Source organism: Gadus macrocephalus, chromosome 7 (genome assembly GCF_031168955.1).
Source record: "Gadus macrocephalus chromosome 7, ASM3116895v1".
In the NCBI taxonomy this organism is placed as follows: domain Eukaryota; kingdom Metazoa; phylum Chordata; class Actinopteri; order Gadiformes; family Gadidae; genus Gadus; species Gadus macrocephalus.
The window spans coordinates 3,441,676-3,461,613 of NC_082388.1; the positions used below are offsets into that span (position 1 = coordinate 3,441,676).

The 19,938-nt window shown below is 41.9% G+C and overlaps 1 protein-coding gene and 2 long non-coding RNA genes across 4 annotated transcripts; all 3 read left to right on the forward strand.

Moving 5' to 3' along the window:
* The first annotated feature begins 6,251 nt into the window (after nucleotides 1-6,251).
* On the forward strand, nucleotides 6,252-8,059 carry LOC132461235 (uncharacterized). The gene is made up of 4 exons (XR_009526565.1): nucleotides 6,252-6,725; nucleotides 7,116-7,208; nucleotides 7,312-7,389; nucleotides 7,606-8,059. It is a non-coding gene; the product is annotated as an uncharacterized LOC132461235 (long non-coding RNA).
* Nucleotides 8,060-8,067: 8 nt separating this feature from the next.
* Nucleotides 8,068-9,646, forward strand: LOC132461234 (uncharacterized). 2 transcript variants are annotated; one of them, XM_060056282.1, is made up of 4 exons: nucleotides 8,068-8,349; nucleotides 8,635-8,920; nucleotides 9,029-9,052; nucleotides 9,138-9,646. In XM_060056282.1, exons 1-4 carry the CDS (start codon nucleotides 8,104-8,106, stop codon nucleotides 9,386-9,388), a joined length of 807 nt encoding a protein of 268 aa, XP_059912265.1. In that variant the 5' UTR covers nucleotides 8,068-8,103; the 3' UTR covers nucleotides 9,389-9,646. The 2 variants fall into 2 exon arrangements, with proteins under 2 accessions (XP_059912265.1, XP_059912264.1); XM_060056281.1 differs by having other exon boundaries at nucleotides 8,635-9,052.
* Nucleotides 9,647-10,593: 947 nt separating this feature from the next.
* LOC132461236 (uncharacterized) lies at nucleotides 10,594-11,828 on the forward strand. Its single transcript, XR_009526566.1, has 4 exons — nucleotides 10,594-10,650; nucleotides 10,911-11,015; nucleotides 11,322-11,436; nucleotides 11,590-11,828. It is a non-coding gene; the product is annotated as an uncharacterized LOC132461236 (long non-coding RNA).
* Nucleotides 11,829-19,938: the final 8,110 nt, after the last annotated feature.

Genomic DNA, 19,938 nt, shown 5'->3' on the forward strand with positions numbered 1-19,938 from the left:
ATGTAGCATCTCTCAGAAAACTGGTTCCACTTCATCAAGGAAGTAGCCAGAAATAACACGGGGATTGCTACTTGTGGTGTAAGCATGTAGCCATATGACCATGCGGGAAAATCCATCGACAGCACCATTAATACATATGCCATAGGGTTTAAATTTGTCGTATGAATCGACGTGCCACAAAAAGTTTGGACCTGGGTTTATGTAAAGAAGACGTCTTAGACGATTACGTTTCCTCAGTTGTACTCCTCGAGGGTCTAGGAGTAAGAGCAGGTGCCGCATAGTTGTTTGAGTCACTACCAAGCCTGCTTGGATGCATTTCAGATTCATCAATTTGTATCCGTGAAGCATCCCGTACTGGTTCAACTGCTCCTGCAGGAAGAGAGCCACTTGTAGCAGGTCCGACTGGGCTTTTCTCCTGAACAGTCCCAATGACTTCAGATGTCTGCGCAATGTTGACATACTTATATTAATGCCCTCCTCACTTTTAAGGAACATCCATATTTCCCAATGCCTCAACCCGAGCAGGAAATAAAATACGATAGAGTCGGATAGCGTCATCTTTGCCGGCCAATGACTTCAGATGTCTGCGCAATGTTGACATACTTATATTAATGCCCTCCTCACTTTTAAGGAACATCAATATTTCCCAATGCCTCAACCATAAGGAGTATGAAAATATCTTCCCGGAGGCGTAACGGGGCAAACAAGGTGTCCTTTGACATCTACGTTTCGAGACGATTGCAACAGTGCCACACATGTTGTTTCGGGGTAGTAATTAGCTGTCGATTTTGGAGGCCTTTATCAATAATGACCAGCTATAGATTTGCTTCCCGATGGAGATTTTTGACAAATTACATGTTATTTAGCATCTACACGTTAAGCTGAGTCCAATGAGATCAAGCTCGCCCTAGAGATCATGTCCTAGACCATATGTACCATGTAAAATACATGTTACCATTTGCTAGAGTGTCATGCTTGGTGTCATTGGACTCAGCTCAACGTGTAGATGCTAAATAACATGTCATTTGTCACAAATTTCTATCGGGAAGTAAATCAATAGCTGCTCATTATTGATTAAGGCCTCCAATTTCGACAGCTAATTACTACCATTAAACATGTTTGAATAGGCTCATGTGTGTCACCGTTGCAATCGCCTGGAAGCGTAGATGTTGAAGGACACCTTTTTCGCCCTCTTAGGCCACCGGGAAGATATTTACATACTTCTGATTGACTAATAAATTGATTCAGCTATTCCCTCAGAAGTCTGGGGTCAAAAGGTCAAAAGGAGCCGGCACCACGCCGCTCATGAGACAACAAAAGTTATGTGTATTTCTCTCATAACTTTTTGTCATTATTAAAGAGAGGCCTGATTCTCAGATATGCAGGTTGGATGGCTACGGTGTCGGTCTGGGAAGAACTTCAGGCCAAAATCTTGCAAGCGAGCCGCTGGGTGAGGTGCAACGAGATGGAGCACTTGCTGAGTCATTTCCTGTAAGCCACAGGTTGAAGCGTATATGCGTCCTTTGAGACCCCCTTTGATATATAAGAGACCTCAAGGCTTACTTAAATGTTGTCGACTCAGTCACCTATTGCATCACTTCCTTTAGGGCTTCGGCCTCCTAATTGATCATTGTAGTATAATTGAATGCCCTCTTTCATGTATATGATACCTCCACCACTGGGACGTGGCAGCAATTCTCCAAATCCATATGGGGAGGGGGGGGGGGGGGGTGATGCTTGTGGACAGTAGGGTTGTACACTAGACATAAATAGGAAGCAAACTCAGGAGAAGGAATGACCTCTCATAAATATTTATTGAATAAATTGTTTCAAATAACCCTGCCTCGTTAAATCAATGAGCTTGGTGTTTTGCTTTCAAAAATAGGTTATAGCAGAAGTCTAAACTGCACAAAATAAAAACATCCAAGCTGCCTTTTAAGGATACCTTGGAATATCTGTCTATTTTTTAACCATCGGACCCTAGTTTACGACAAAAACAACACAATGGACGGCAGCTCCTTTGCCGCGTGGTTTTTACCATGTAAGGATTAGAGGGGGCGGTCGATAGCAACCACCATAGCAACCATGACGGTCAAGTGACTGGATGCAGCCCCGTTGAAAAAAATAGAACATTTCGTTCCTTGGAGCACAGATATTTTTATTTATTTTCATTTTTTGAGGAGGTGCTTCAAAGATGCACATTTTTCTGCAAAAATCCAATGGAAAAACCCGTTGGCTTTTTGTCAAGGGAAACCAGGGCGACGCTCACTTCCGGGTTGGCCAACATACGTCACCCCTCCACCACGCTATACTGTAAAAACACATGTTCAAGTTGAATGATAATGCATGAATTTATTCTTTATTCTGCCATAGAATTTATTTAAGGGGGGGGGGGGCATACAAGTCTTTTGGCCATAGTGGATCCAGATCGGTTCCGGAGCATTTCAGCAGCTCGGGCAACAGCGCAGGGTTGCCAGGTCCTGCAAAAAACGTCCTACCCACATACCGTTCAAAATCCACCCAAAATGTCCTAGAAGCAGCCCAAATAAAAAGGATATTCCACCTTGGCCAACGTTTTGAAAGTAATAATAATTTAGGGAATATCTGTTGTTGTTGTTTTAGCAGCGAAATGCATTGTGTGTGTGTGTGTGTGTGTGTGTGTGTGTGTGTGTGTGTGTGTGTGTGTGTGTGTGTGTGTATAACACGCTATTTTATGTTGAAATGCGACGTAATCCAGTGTTCATGAAAACTTACACTGTCAACACTGCTAGTTTAGCGAAAGCAGCGTCCCTAGCAACCTGACGTCGTTGAAACATGCGAGCGAGCCGATAAAATCTTCCTAATAACTATAAAACTAAAGATCAGACGTAATCACTGACTAAAGATTATGCAAGTAAAAAGTATATTTCTCGCTAGAAATGTTATTAGAAACAAGTTTAACTGATTCGGTCCTAAAATAGGCCTATTGCATTTCCCATTCGATTAATAAAGAAAACCAAGCCCGAGCCCGTGCACGTTCTGTCCGAGCCCGGCCCGCCCCGACAGATTAACTGTAATTATGAGCCCGAGCCCGATTTCAACCCAACATTTTTTTTAATACATAGCCTATGTAACTTTGTTCACATTTAGTCTACTCTGCTAAATATATATGTAAGGGATAATGCATAGAACGCTGGTCATTATCGGGAAAATAAGCCCCACCAGGGCGAACAGTACACCGACGCGCAGCGAAGGTGTCTTGCTTCGCCCTGAAGGGTCTTATTTTCGATATTGACCGGCGACGTTCTATACATTAGCCCGCTTATTACACGGCTACTGCCAAAACGAAAAAATAACTTCACATGCTGTGTCTTTTTTTTACAATTTATTCGTTACCAGCATTCGTATTGTTGATCAGCAGAGGGGTTGACAAGTCACCGGACCCATGCAAGTGAACGGAGCGTTCCACGGCATTGAGAAGACCCGTGTAATAAAGACCTAGGCTATAATATTTCTGTTTATGGCATAGATTTCTCCTCAGATTAGGCTAATAAACCAATGATAAAATAAAAATAAAAACGCTCGATCAAAGGCCCGGCCCGAGGATAGTGGTGGGAAATACCGGCCCGCGGGTCGGGTCGGGCTCGGGCTCGGGCAGAGAATCTAAACACTGACTGGAACTACTTAGCAGGTGTCTGTAGGCCTATATCAGGAGATAATACACACCCTGCAGCCAATCAGAATACGAGTATTCCCCCAGACTGTGGTATAAACAATATTATTCACGAGTTATAATCAACCCCTACACATCAATATTAATGATAACCCATTATTATACATTATGATTTCTAGATGTCACGTCCGCTCGCGACACTGGACTTGCGAGGCATCGACGCAGACTTCCATTCACATAGCCAAAAACAAGACAATAGATCTATGGCTAGATCAAAACATCAAGACATACAATTCTAAAAACAACAGATGAAGCAGCTACCCTTTTTTCCTTCGCGGTTTGCCTGAGCAGCGCACCTGTATTTAATATATCCGTGAATTGTCACAATTTCTCAGAATCAAAGGTGAAAGTAGAAACGGGTGGCCTAAAGCTGTCATATTGTTCACAGGCAAGTTTAAGTAGAAACGGGTGGCCAAAAGCTGTCATATTGTTAGTTATCACAGACAATTTTTTAACAATAAATGTTCTGTACGGAGCTCCTTAAGGGACATTAGGGAGAACGCTCCCGGACAGAACCTTAGTTTGGAGGTCGTGTTTAGTGACATGACAAATACTCCCAATTGAAATACATGGGTTTGAAATTTGTGCTTTTTGACACGAAAATTTTGAAAATACGTGTCCCTGATCACGTTTCAATAGATTAAATAACGTGACAGTGTCACGTATTTTCGTGAGACCGGGTTGTAGGGAACCAGGATTACTCCATAATCAGACCTATAATGGGCTTTGAAGATCTAGCTAGAGATGATGAGCATCTCTCCGACATGGGTGAACACATAAGCTGTAAAACCTACACCATTGATCAAATAGTAGATAAGAATAAGAAACTCAATTCTTATTTCACACAAATATTAGAAGCCTGATTAAACACCACACGGAACTTGACTCCCTTCTATCTACTACTAACCATAGTTTTGACATTGTGGGTTGCAGTGAGACCTGGCTTAACGAAAACTCTCACCTTGATAGCTTAAATATCGGTGGATATAACCTAATGGTCAAAAATATAACTTATTCTGTCGGAGGCGGAGTATGCTTGTATGTAAAATCCAAATACTGCGTAAATGTTTGTGAAAACTTAACTGTGAATGATGGTTATTCTGACTCGCTCTTTATTGAGATGAACACTATATACGCTAAAAAACGTATCGTTGGTATCATTTACAGACTGCCCGGTTTCAACCCGGACATATTTAGGCTAAAACTAGAAGGAACACTATATCACATAAATAGTAAAAATCGAGATTGTATCATACTATGTGACTTTAATATTGATATCTCCAAAGATGTTTTTATAAATACACTTCATTCTTTCTCCTTTTTTCCCACTATTAATATTTTCACAAGAGTAACGAATCGAAGCAGAACCATCATTGACAACTTCATCACAAACATTGAAAACGCGAGCATTGACTCTGGTGTAATACTTTCGGAGATTTCTGACCATCTACCTATTGTTCTATTCATGCATCTCTCGAATAAATTTAACCTTTTTCTACATAAAGAAAAAGCCAAGGTTCTAAATTTAAAAACACCGACAAACTTACGTGAAAACATGCTAAACAAAACATGGGATCATATTTACAGCTGCCGTGACCCTGACACCGCTTATAACTTATCGGTAAATGAAATAACGGACTCTATGCAGAGCACCATCCCCGAGAAAGTTGTTGTGAATGGCACCACAAATAAAAACGCAATATCTGCAGTACTATCCTAAAAGCCATTGTTAATGAAATTGCAGATCCTTTGGCCCACTGTATTAATCTGTCATTATCACTGGGGTCTGTCCCAAAAATGGCCAAGATAGCAAAAATTGCTATCTTAAGTCTGGCGATAAAAATTATTTAAATAATTACAGACCCATTTCAATCTTATCTTCCCTTTCTAAAATATTTGAAAAAATTGTATACACCAGACTAATTAAGTTCCTAGACAAATTTAATATTCTTGACTCTTCTCAATGTGGCTTCAGGAAAAAAAGAACTACATGTATGGCGGTTCTTGATTTAACTGAAAATATATATGATGCTATTGAAAAAGGTGATCTCTCTGTTGGCATCTTCTTGGACTTGTCAAAAGCCTTTGACACTATTGATTATGAGATTCTGTTTCATAAACTTTATTTTTATGGTATCAGAGGTGTTGCATTCGATTGGTTTAGAAACTATCTTTATGAGAGAAAACAATATGTACGTATAAATGGCAAAGAATCTAGTAAAGAAATCATAAACCATCCCCCAGGGGTCAATTTTGGGGCCACTACTCTATATTATCTATATGAATGATTTTGTCAACTCATCTAATATCTTCAAAAAAGTACTTTACGAATTATATTGTATTCCGACATAATAAAAATAGACAACATATAGAGAACATGTGCCTTAACGTTGACGGACATGAAATAAAAAGAGTAAAAAATACAAAATTCCTGGGGGTCCACATTGATGAATACTTAAATTTTAAATATAATATTGAGCAACTCACCAAGAAATTATCCATGTATTCCGGTCTATTTTTTAAGTTAAAGGCCCACTATGCAACTTTTTTAGCCAAAATTACTTTAAGTATGCAGGTTGAGAGTTATGTTGATGGTTCTGCATCCATTTCTGGGTCGATTGGTGGGTGTGTCATTTACCCATGTCGCCTCTCCAGTGAAAAAGCGCACATGCAACTTGCTCTGTTCGGACCGACACAATCAGGATGTGACGCAGCGGAAGTATCCTCGAAAATGTAGTCAGATTGTAGTTTCAAAAATGCTTTACGGCACAGACACCGGCTGTATATAAACAGCCAGTTGCGTGGTACTTGTTGCATTCATTATGGATCCATCGACCGATACGAGACCCAAGAGGCGATTGTCGGTGGAACAGAAGGAGAATAAGAAGAAGTTGGATCGGAGAAGAGATCATACACGAGTAAACATAGGGCAAGCTTTTGCGGAATGGCGTCAAATAAGGGAATCCGAAGACTGCAAAACGGACGCCGACTTGGCTTTGTTGCTGTTGAAATTGTAAGTAGCCTACCCTTGGGTGAACTTCGTCTTTGTAATGTGGTTTGATAGTCTGTTGAACAATGTGTTTGCGCGACTGTTTTATTGTGAGCCCTGTATGTGTTTAGCTTAGTTTCATGATGGCTAGCTCGCTAGCTAGTGGGGGTTTAGCGTAGCAATCACTTGCTACCAAACAACATGTTTTGTTTGCGTTCTGAATCCAGGTTATCGTTGTGTTTTCAGATATCGCGATCGGCCTTCGAATGTCGCCTGTATCATGCGATATGTCCGGCTGCACATAATAGCACATATTCGTCGGGAACAGAACTGTAACCGGAAACTTCCAGCCTTCTATCTTTACCCATGTTATGTCTTTTGTTTGTAAAAAATACTTATTTTCTTTTGTCTCAGTTTTAAGTGATGGCAAACTGGATCTACCCCTAGCAAGAAGCGCCCAAGACCACAACAACCACCGGTGTCAAGTGTCACGGAGGACTCTGACCTGTAAGTTCCTGTTATTTCTATACGTTTTTGTACATCTGGCCTTCCTTCGAATGGATTGTAATGAATAAATTCACATTCATGGACGACCGTGTTTTACACACAGCAAAACACAGTTAGCCAAGCGAGATCTTGGTGTGCAGCCACTGGAGGAAGAGGGAACAATTGGGGTTTTGGATACAAGGTAAGTGCATGCCAGGGTAGCCTGCCTGTCTTTATATATAATATATTTGTATCCCCATTTAGATATTCATTCTTTGCAAGGATGTAAATTCGAAATGGTAGATTTCAATCAATGGATTATAAATGGTTTACTATTGGATGGCTGGTAGATTAAATCCAAGTGGCTAGTAAATGTTCATGTATTAACAATTTAATTTCCAAACATGATTCATTGTAGCATGAAGTCCCTGGGCAGTGGTGGGGACGAGTGCGACTCTCCAGATGAGGGGCAGGCCAATAACTTGCAGGACTCCATGGAAGTAGCTCTCTGCAGTCCATCACTATTTATTTAATTTACTCACACTGAACCTTTCCTTGTATATGACATGTGTGTTTTTCTCACACCCAGCATTGAGATAGATGATTTCATGCAAGACCCTGTTAATTTGGACCTGGATGATGGGGACAGCTCCGATGATGGATTTGTCCCTTCTCTTTATCTAAGGTATGTCCCTTCTCTTTATCTAAGGTGTATGTTCCCTTTCACCACTAGGACTGCCTCGAATTCAATTATGCAAGTACCCTGATGCTAAAACAACACTTTTTTGTTTTAGCAAGAAACAATGTTGTATTTATTATGAAGTACTTTATCAAAATGTGTTCCTATTTATACAGGAACGTCTGTGACAACACACTACCTGAACTTTGTTTGGATGAAGCAGTGCTGGACTTTGAAATGCCAGAACCTGTTGATGAGGAACCAGATAATATTCCTGGGCAGCGTAGAGTTGTGTCTGAGGAGGACCTGGTTGGTAAAAGAGCCAATATCGCCTTCAATGACAACCTCCTTACACTTGCCAACCACTTGAGTTTGCCCATGAAAAAGTGCAGCCACAGGGACAAACAGTCTGGAGCATGCCCTGGTGCTCGGCCATTTCGGATCAATCTCAAACCAAGAGGGACTGGCGTCATTTTGGAATGGGTAAGATTGTTGTGTTTGTCAACGTGATTTTCTATGTCGGTAACTCAACCCCCAAAACAATTTCACAACTGCACATTGGAGTTGGGGGCTCTTGCCTGTAGAGGTGGTACAATTTGTATTTAAATAGCCTAACTTTTTTTACAAACAGGTGTGGCCATTTGCTTACTGATTGTCTAGCTGTTGATTTTAAATGCAACTGTGACGATATGCATAGATGTGTCAAAGCTGTGAACATTTGTTTGTGATTGCATAAATATCTTGTGTGAATAACTTTAATTTCTTTAGCTGTGTCCCTTTGGACACGTAGTGTGGCAGTGGAATTCACAGCCGACACTAAAGTTCGGCATGCAGGGTGGTGATTTTCTGCTGTCCATGAACATTCTGCTGTCAGGCAACAACTACAGAAAAGTGGCCCTCCTGTTCAAATTCATGAACATGGGTATGGTTGCAGAGGGCACACACTTCAGGCTGCAGGATGCCTACTGCATAGAGCCTGTGCAGGAATACTGGGAGAAAACCAGGGCGGAAGTCCTAGAGCGCTTGCATGAAAAGGACCATGTTGTTGTCTTGGGTCAGTTTTCTCTTGATTGCATTTATATATTCGTGAAAAACCAACTGTCAAATTCAAGTGGGAACTTCGGCTCTAATATTCTTTATTTCTGTTTGCTCTATTCACTAGGTGATGGCAGAATGGATTCTCCTGGTAAGTTCTGTAATGTAAAGTGTGTTGCTTTTGGTTATGAGTATTTCCACTGTTTGAAGGGTGACAAGCTGTACTTACTTTGCAGGTCATTGTGCCCAGTTTTGCACCTACACCACTCTAGAGCAAGACTCCAGCGATATAGTTTACATTGTTTCGGTTGACAAACGTGAGACTAGCCGAAATTCTGTGATCATGGAGAGGGAGTGCTTTACAAGGACCATGGATGTGCTGCTCCAGGAACTTCCCATTAAAGAAGTGGTCACTGATGCCCACCCCCAGATCTCTGCCTTGCTAAGTAAGGACTTCCTCATCCTCATTTTGCTAATGTCCATGTGATGTCTTGGCTTCAAAAGTCCTTAGAAAATGTGTAGGATTCTGCCTGTCGTTAGCAACCGCCTGATTTAGGACGGAAACGGATATCAGAGATTTATCAATAGGACCGGTCAGTGTAAACATATCATTTCTATGTCTGTGCAGAGAGACCGTCTTGTCTGAACCGGTTGTCTTTTAGTAAAAGACACCAGCTTGAACACAATTCGAGATGGATACCCCCAGTTGGTTCACCAGGTCAATTGTAGCATTGGTGTTAATCTTTTATTTTTATTTTTATTTTTACAGATCCAGAGCGTGGCAAGTACAAAGATTGGGGTATCCAGCATTGTTGGGAAAAACGGTCTGTCTAGCTACTGGACCAGATAAAATGAGACGGAGAGGTAACAAAGTCTATCGGCACGAGGACCTTGGATTTATTAAGTAAAGTGGCAACGGTTATACAGAGTCATAAAGCGTGAGAAATCGAATATGTCTAAGTCCCTAATCAGCGCTGATGGTTCGTCTGGAGCTTCGCCTCCGTGGAAGGTCTGCTTCAGAAGAAGGTGAAGAGTCCCTGTGTGATACAGTCTTATGCTGTATCCTCCTCTCGATGAGGTGTGTGCGTTTGAGGTGTGTGCGGTTCGGTGTGTTTTGGCTCCCAGGCCCTGAGAGAGCTTCGTAACGGGGAGAGTTCCTCGTGTCTCTGGTGTGATAAATTAAAACGGGGGAGTGCCCCCCTGAAATGTCTTGTGTGTGATAATTTAATGTGGCTCTGAGGCCCTGGTATGGGCAGGTGTATCTCTTGGTTCCTCCTAACGGGGCAGAGCTCTCAAAATGTCTCCTGTGTGATAAATTAAATGTGGCTCTCAGGCCCCTAGTATCTGCATGTGTTCCTTCTAGTGAGGGAGAGCTTCGAGGTGTCTCCTGTGTGATAAATTAAATGTGGCTCTCAGGCCCCTAGTATCTGCATGTGTTCCTTCTAGTGAGGGAGAGCTTCGAGGTGTCTCCTGTGGGATAAATTAATGTGGCTCTCCCGTTCTGGAGATGATACTGGTGCATTGTCTGAGTGTCCACCATCTGCCTGCCTGGGAGATGGGGCCTTCAGCTCCGGCCTTGACCTGACTATATATTATCATGTTTGTGTTATGTGTTCGTTGGGTTTAGAGCAAGAGTCGACTATATATTAATGTGCCTGTCATATGATGTGCTCATCAGGTTATTTTTCCCAACAGCATTCACTTGATATCTGGCATGCTGCAAAAAGTCTGAGCAAGAGACTTTTCCGGGTAAGCTTTTACCACATTGTTCCATACTGTACTCTCAGCCATGAGTCATCTAAAGCCATTCAAAAGTTAGGTCAAGTTGGAGGTGCTCTTTGGATGGGGAAACTTCATGCCCATAGTACAAGTGTCTTGGAATTATTGAGGGTTTATTTACATGAAGCATGTTGGTTTGTTCTAATATCCTGGCATAACTGTGATGTGACAAGACATGGTTGAAAAGTAAATAAACATTTCTAGTGTTTCAATTATGTTCTGTCCTTCAGGCTGGGTCCAAAAAGGAGCACAGTGGCATTCTGGTGTGGACAAGGGACATAGTCAACCATTTTTGGTTTTGCAGCAAGGAGGCAGAAAGTGAGGAGCAGTTCAAGGTTTGTTGACTAAAGCCCTATTCACATTTAACATTCTGCTATTTACAGCAACTTTGCAGAATATTTATATCTTCTATTTGCATAGAAGGGGGCTGAAACACAACCTAAAGCTAGTATATTTTCAATATGTAAATGTCAGGATATGTCTTTCACATCTACAGTCCTTTGGAACAACGCCGGCTAAGAGCAGGCAGTTTCCATAGATGTGAAAATGGAATAAACTTGCTTAGTGTTTATTTCCAATAACTTGTCATGCTGTCCAATATAATTTGAACCTCTGGTTCATGTTCTTTTATTTTTGTGTAGCTGACGTGGGTTGGTGTGCTACACCACGTTCGTAATGAACATGTTTGGGCCACCGGCTGTTGTGAACATGAGCCCCTGGACGGAGACAGTAGAGATAAGCCCTGGATCGTACAAGGTAATTAAAGAACAATAATACAAGAGCAGAATTGATTCCCCTGTATGGATGCAGCCATTTCATTCTCCATGTGTGATGTGTTGTGATAACAGATTCTGCTCCTGTATGGATGCAGCCATTTGACTTACTATGTGTTGTGTGTTGTGATTACAGGTTCTGCATGTCACAAGGCACTGACTGCAATCGTGCTGGAAAATAGGTTTTTGAACCTGGTGAAGAAGTTTCTTAACTTCAGGAGAGCATTTTCGTTAGTATTACTTTTAGATGCACCACATGATTTTGATGTCACCACCTGATTTCACTAAGCAAAGAATTAGGAGTTTGATGCAGTTGGTCAGGTCTTGGTTCATCAACATGTACTCCAAGAATTAGGTGAGAACCTGAATGTACTGATTGAGGTTGTTCCAGCTATTGAAATTTTATTCAATAATGAACATGCATATTCCGAGATACCTGTTTTGGGCATAAAACAAAATTTCCAGACCTGGCCAACTGCAAACCCCACCCCCCACTATTTTACTTTACTATGTGACTGTTGGTGTATGTATTGGAAAGCATAGCTGTTTTTTCTGCTAACGCTGTTATTCTTATCTATTTCCCACCAAACCCCATAGGACCACATCAGACCTGGAGAGTTTCCAGAACCACGTCCTGATGTACGCAGCAAAGCGCATGGGATACACACCCTTTGTGTACAAGACACGAACCCTTCTAGCGGCTATTGATTATAACAAACATAACCAACGTCAGGCAGCACGCAATAGGGAAGGGCACAAGATGTAAGTTGTTAGAATTGTACTTACTAATGTCAAGAGAACTTTATTATGGTTCATAAGCGTTGGGCTAAATAATGAATCTATCTCATCCTTTGACACCAGGTACAAACGGTCGTACAACAAGAAGACAAAGAACTGGACAGTCAGCACAATTAAGGAAATAAAAGAGTACAGCTATATATGGGAGATACAGACAGCCATCCTGTCCTGTAGGATAGCAAGTGGAACTGGCCTGCCCCGAACCGTGACGATGAGGGCTGGTGACCCAAGACGGCTCGGCCTGCTTGCCCCTGTTCAGCCACCGCCCACATCCGAGCTAGTGAGGGTGCAACTAGCACGAGGAAACTTGTTTCCTGAAAACCCACAAGAGGATGCCATATAGTCTTGCTCTTTTTTTCCAAAAACAAAATAAATATTTTTCTAAACAAGTGTCTTTCATTGAACAAATATAACAAACTAAAGATACATATAACAAATGTAATGAAATTTAGATAAAAACTAGGTGTTGCGTACATCCGAAGGTAATCTCCAGGTGGTAGACAATTGTATTGGGTTCTTTTTTTTGGCTACAAATGTAAATTGATTTACTTTATAAAGTAACATTCAGGTGTATAAACTGCAGTCGTATAAAAAAAGGGAGAAACATTTTAAAGCTATGTACAAAGATTTTTATTTAAATATTTACAATAGCTAAACATCAATTCGTCTCACTCTGAAGCCCGTGTACTGGCCCCTGGAGTCAGGAAAAGTGTCCCTCACTTTCCACACGCAGCAGCTGGGTATGACCACCCTTCTGCCCACTCCGAGGCGGCCATGCTGCCACAGGACAAACTGTCTGTATGCCGCATGGCGAAACTGTCTCTGCTCCACTCCTGGCTCTTGGCTGTCCTCAAGAGCAAAAACGTCATTCCACGCAGCCCTCGCCAGCCGCAACACCCCCTCATCCAAGACATAAAATGCCATGTATGCCATGTTGCTAATGCAATTGAGTGGCAATTGGCGACAGCATACTTTTTCCAGGTCAGTGTCCATCTTCCAGGTCAGTGTCCATCTCCCTGCCTACCCCATCACTGGGGTAGGCCTAAAATCAAATGTATGTGATATCTTGTTGGGTTGTGAACATTGTAATTGTAAACATTGCGGTTGTATACAAGAAGTGGGAGAAGTGGGTGGGGGCGTGCGTTGTCAATGAGTTTTTACGACAGTGTTGTATTCCGAAGCTGCAGGGGGAGCTGTGTACTGAATAATGCGCAGACAAATACGGCGAAAACCCAGAAACAGCGAAGAAAAAACCAAAGTTGCATAATGGGCCTTTAAGAGATTACCTTCCACTTTCAGCACTCCTCACCCTGTACAGATCTTTATTCGAACCTAATTTATTTTACTGTAATATCATTTGGTGTAACACCTTTCCAAGCTATCTTCATAAATTACAATCACTTCAAAATAAAGTCATTCGCACCATCTTCTGGGCACATTTCAGAGAAAACACTGGTCCTCTCTTTGAAGGCCTGCCGACCCTCTTTTAAGCTTGGCGACCTGAATGTTTTCTTAAACTTATGTATTGTGTATCAGGTTGTAAACCAGTCCAATGCCTGTCTGTGTAAACTTGTTCCTATCTGCAATCCCCTGCATAGACACAACACTAGAAATAAACTCCTGATCGCGGGGAAAAAACGAAAGTTCAAAATCACAAGCTTTAGTGTCGGTTGCCGGGGATTCCAGTTATGGAATAAGCTGGAAAAAGATGTAAAGATGTCTAAATCATTCAAGCTCTTTAAGACAAAGCTTAAAAAACAATTCCTGTCTAAATATGTCTAAAGACCACGTATCACACCTTCTAATATATCTAAATAACTATCATATGCCCATCTGATCTGTTTGCTGTCGATCGCAATTTCTAGTATTTTCCCTACTGTGGTTTGGGGGGTGGGGGGTGGGGGGGAGGTGACGTGGCACTATCCATTTGGATACTGCGGCGATACCTTGGGTTTGTGTACTGTATTTTTTATTTACTTTTTTTCGTCCATGTTTCCCATCTACCCTATGTCTTGTTCTGTTTCAAGTATTCCCGCCGACAAGCAGCTCCTTGCAGCTTTTTTGGGTTTTCTCCTGTTTCATATCCTAATTTCAAATGAAATGTTAAATTGTACAAGTAGATTGTAAGATATGAATAAAAACACATCGTATCGTATCGTACTCCTCACGCTTTGGTCAGGCAAAGCGTGACCCTGAACATGCCTTGCGATGTGGACCAATGTATCTATTTCAGGCCTTGGCGTGATACCGGGTTGGTGTGTTTGTGTGTCCACTGCCCAACCCCGCCCATCCTCTGGTTTTTAATAGTTCTGACTGAGTTTTCAAGAAGATTATACAATACATATTACACCCCAACTGTTCCTGCGCTGGGTTTTGAAATACCCAAGAAAACCGCGAGGTTTACACCCGCGACTCCGTTTTTGAAACAACCCGTGAAGATTGCAACCCTGCATCACCGTCACCTTCGCGGCACTGGCAGTGATGGGAAGTTTCCAAATAATTATAATTCATGTATTGTATATAACCAGGAATTTATGTATTTTGTAACTTTGTTGGTTGTTCAATAAAACGTATTCACGGCCAAGATACGTGTTTCAGACAAAATACGTTAAATGAAACGTTCCCCGAAAGGGAAATATGCCTTAATGACAATAATGTGCTATACGTTGACATTTAACATATCTGGGATATGTTTCAACCAAACATAATCCTAGAAGTAAATACAGTAAATGGCAAAAAAATAGGCTGAGAACGAACGTATTTGCGATACGTTGAATAAAACGTAATCACGGACAAAATACGTTTTTTGACAAACGTAATTGAGAATGCCGAATAGTTCTCTGGGAACGTAATTTTGATGAGACAGGGTTGCTCTCTGCCTCTCTTGCCACTGCCTCTCTCTCTCTCTGCTCGTCTCTTTCTCCCTGCTCCCTCAAAAGGTCTCTGGGTCTCTTTCTGCTGGTGCTGCTGCCCCTGACCTCCTCAGCAGAAATTGCTAGAAGCTTACTACCCCACCTGTAGTGGCAGACATGTTTGCTGCAACAACCAGGGGCGGACTGATGGAGTGCTGCCCCTGGAGTGCAGCATCCATGGCACCATACCACTGCCAGGTGGCGGCAGTAGCTGTACCGGCCTCTAGCCCTCTGCCTGTGGGTGGGTCCCCAATCTCCTGAAAACAGGATATTAATTACTGCACTTTCAAACTAATTATTCTCATGTAATACACTTAATTACACTAACTCTATTTAAAGGGCCACTGAAATAGTATTGTGTGTAGGTTCATTTCATATGAAGGTATCCCTGGAAAGCTCTATCAGTATATAATACAAAGCAGATAAACAGGCAACGTATACTTACTTTGTACTTTGTACTTGTACTTGTCCTTTAAATTGTTCCACTTCTTTTTGGCCTGTTTGGTGTTAATAACCAGGCCAGAAGTGGATATAAAGTCCCTGGGTGAAGCACATTCACACTGCCACTTTCATAACATATAACATATTAATCATAATTAATGAAGACTACTGAAACAAGACTTGACTATCCCCAGATGCGGAGGCCAGTGAATAGCGCCTCATTTGCTGCCCGCCACTCGATTAGGGCCCTCGTTTCTTCATTTGCCCCCTTGATAAAATATAACGTGTATATAGGCCTATATTAATTTTATGCATAATAAAGGCCATATCAAGTTTAACAATTGAAAAATTGACAAATGTCATGTCGAGTTATGGCTATCTGCCTGAGGTTTTTATAATAGGTCCATGAACTGAGGACTGATTGCTGAAGCTGGTGGGGCAAGCTAGCTGTCCCGCTCCGAAAAAATGAAAACGTCAGGGAAAATGTCAAGTAGGATTTGACAGGTTGTTGAAATCAATGACAGCCTAATAACAATTTTGAAAATACATACCGGTATTCGTGAAACAAAAGTAGTAATAGTAATATTAAAATAGTGATTATGCTTACAGTTGTGGGTCTTCTCGATATTGTGTACAATCCTAATGCTGCGAAATCTATCCTGGGAAATTGCAAGCTTCCAAGTCCACACAAGACATCTCCGATGCATTCTCGATGAATTGGCCAGTTTAAGAGTGCATCAAGACCACTTCCGGGTTTTTCGTCTGCACTTGACTTGATGCGTACTTTGAATTGGAACAGTACTTGGGGCTACGACTGATGACGTTTCACAAGAACACAAGCACAGAAAAGAACGCAAATTGAGAAACGTGTGTGTGTGTGTGTCTCTCTCAGTGTGTGTGTGTGTGTGTGTGTTTCTGCCTTTCTCACTCACTGTGTATTAGTGTTTGTGTGTACATTTGTGTGACTCTCTATGTGTGTGTGTGTGTGTGTGTGTATGTGTGTCTCTCTGTCAGTTTGTCTGTGTTTGTGTGTCTGTCTCTGTCTGTGTGTGTGTCTTCGTCTGTGTGTGTTTGTGTAAGTCTCCATCTGTATTTGTCTCTCTCTCATCTCACTGTGTGTTTGTGTGTCTCTGCCTGTGTGTGTGTGTGTGTGTGTGTGTGTGTGTGTGTGTGTGTGTGTGTGTGTGTGTGTGTGTGTGTGTGTGCCTCTCCGTCTCTGTGTGTGTGTGTCTCTCTCTCTCACTGTGTGTGTGTGTCTCTCTCTCACTGTGTGTGTGTCTCTCTCTTACTCACTCACTGTGTGTGTGTGTGTGTTTCTCTCTCTCACTCACTCTTTGTGTGTCTGTGTGTGTGTCTTTATGTGTGTGTGTGTCTCTCTCGCTCTCACTCTGTGTCTCTCTCACACATTCTCTGTGTGTCTATGTATACATATATATATGTGTGTGTGTGTGTGTGTGTGTGTGTGTGTGTGTGTCTCTCTCACTCACTCTCTGTGTGTATATGTGTGTGTGTGTGTGTGTGTGTGTGTGTGTCTCTCACTCACTCTCTTTGTATATGTGTGTGTTTGTGTGTCTCTCCCTCTCTCCCAACGCACAATTTGACCCATTACAGACACCACAACACCACGACGAAAACATGCACAAAAACCGATAAAACTGCGACATCATCACTCATTTGATTTGTAAATCCGAAGCCCAACGCTTTGAACCAATCACAGGGTTCTGCTCCCCCCCCCCCCACCCCCCGCCTGCTCGTCTGTGGGTGAGCGATGGCCGCCACCGCCGCCGCAGAGGCTAATGGACCCGTCTGTTAGCCCTGCAGCGCAACGTAGCGCCGGAAAGAGAAACAACATGGCCGGGCTAATCGTCGGCTGTCCGTCACGGGGGGGGGAAGAGAGAGAGAGAGGGAGAGAGAGGGAGAGAAACAGCCTGATGAGCCCCCCCCCCCCCCCCACACACACACACACACACACACACTCACTAAAACACACATGCAAACATACACACACACATATTGTATTTGCAGTGCATTAGCCCACCTGTTGTTGGTCGTCCTGACAGCCCGGTGAGTGTAATTGGTTCTCATGAATATCCGGTCAGGTAGAGGGGGGGGGGGGGGGGGGAGCGCTGTCATCAACCCCACACTGGCCTGGGGGGGGGTGGGGATTGTGTGTGTGTCTGTGTGTGGAGGCGGAGCATGTTAACAGGAAAAACTACTGTCAGAGACAAACACACACACACACACACACACACACACACACACACACACACACACACACACACAAAGACACACATACACACACCAAAGTGTGCATTGCCACCCTAACACCCTAAAAAAAAAAAATATTGGCCGGGGAACGAAAGAAAATTAATAATATGATAGATCGGATCAGGCTCTCTGGGAAGAAATTTGCATATGACCTCCCCGAACTCCCCCCTCTCTTGAACCAGCGATTATGTACTCCCTAATACACACACACACACACACACACACAGTATATATGGACATACACATACATATGTATACACACACATATAAAGACACATACACACTTCAAACCTCTCCATGACGCAAACCAAGCCAAATATCGACTCAAACCATAGATTTGAATTATGATTACAATTTAATTAATCTCCCAACTCTACTGGTGCTGAACTTTAGGACCAGTGTGAATCAGAGCTAGTGAGCAGAGCCGAGCGGTAAGAATATCCCGCTCCTCGCTTAGTCGGCTGTTCACTCGGCAGCTCCTCCACTCAAATTCGTGTCAGGTCGCTCCGCTCGATTTCGCTCCGCACTCCACTTACAGATCCTCCAGCTCCAGTGAAATCGCTCAAAGCTGTTTCTAATCTACTACGAATTGTCACCTTAAGCGCTTTCAGTGCGAGAAAAGTCCTTTACAAATACCATTTATTATTAGGGGTCCGAGCAGCGAAGCTGCTTGGTCCCCTATTGTTTCTGTAATTTTTTTTTTTTTTTCTCAAATTCTGTAAAAGTCATAGCCTATAAATCGAAAACTCTTCAAATTTTCAGTTATGGTTACCAATAACCCCCACTACCCATAAACCCAAATTTGTGGTACTGCATTTAAAGGGGGCGCTATTGTAAAAAATCATGAAATAGGCTTATTTTTTCCTCACCGGATTGTCCTGGACTCAAAATGATTTCATAATATTAAACTCGAGAATCAGATGCATCTATAAAACCCTGGTCATCTGCTCTAAAAGTGTTTACTTTTCCCACAATTTCCTAGAAAAGCCAAACGTCCACAGTCTCAACCCATTTTGACTACATGACCATTTTGTTATTGTTTAACTACACTGTAAAAGTTCAGAATACTCAAAACTTTTGTTGTAACCGATTACCTAAGAAAATTTAAGTACGTGTAAAATATTTTTTCATTTCACTTTAAAACTATCTCAACTGTACTCAAAATGTATGAAAGAATGACATAATAAATAAGTTGTCTTTACTTTAAGACAACTTAAAACTACTCAAAAGATTTAAGATGAATGATTTGATATAATTAATAGATTTAAACTCAATCCTCAATATATACAACCTCAAATGATACAAAATAGGTTATTTATTAAGTTTTAAACAATGACATGAAGACAAAGGGTCGTGTTTTTTAACAACATTAAACTGAACAGGTTGGTAAAAAAATTTAAGGGTTAGGGGTTTAAGGGGTCCGCGCCAATTGTGAGGAGGACAACAGAAGTATCGCTGAGATCAGGATCCTCTTCTTGCTGCAAAACATAATAAATACAATTATCAGGTAATCTAGAAGCAAGTTATTAACTATATACTCATTGTTGCTCCCATACATTTTTCTGCATCACTCACATGGCACATGTGACCGTATATAGAAGGTTAACTGTGGTAGTAATCTATTTTCCTATCATTACTTGTTGTGGCCTTAATCTTTTGTAATGTGACAATCACGCACAGTACCATAAGGCTGCAACAGCCTATGGATGACTTCCATGTCAGAAATATTGAAAGTGCTGTGATCTTTACTTATAAAGGGACACTGTGTAGCGTTTAAAGTAATTTATTACCTAAAATCAACATCTTCATTCATAAATAAGTCCTCATTGGTGTAAAATTACCTCTGCCTACAATCTGACTCATCCTCCTGAGCGAAGAATCACTTATCTGTATTTACATAGCACGGGTTAGCTCTACGGAGGCTTCCATGTCCTTCCGGTCTATAAGAAACTATGAACGGCCGAGAGGGAGATAAAGCACTATGTGGTACCGGTAAGGCTAAATGCGTTGTCATAGCTTCTTGGCATATCCCTCCTACCGTAGTTTCAAACGGGTTGCAACAAACC

Bases quoted from the DNA above. Each gene is read 5' to 3' on its own strand.
- LOC132461234 (XM_060056281.1), top strand. From the start codon at position 8,104: ATGCCAGAACCTGTTGATGAGGAACCAGATAATATTCCTGGGCAGCGT. The intron at 8,350-8,634 runs GTAAGATTGTTG...TAATTTCTTTAG, and splicing joins CTGGCGTCATTTTGGAATGG to CTGTGTCCCTTTGGACACGT. The intron at 9,053-9,137 runs GTAAGTTCTGTA...CTTACTTTGCAG, and splicing joins TGGCAGAATGGATTCTCCTG to GTCATTGTGCCCAGTTTTGC.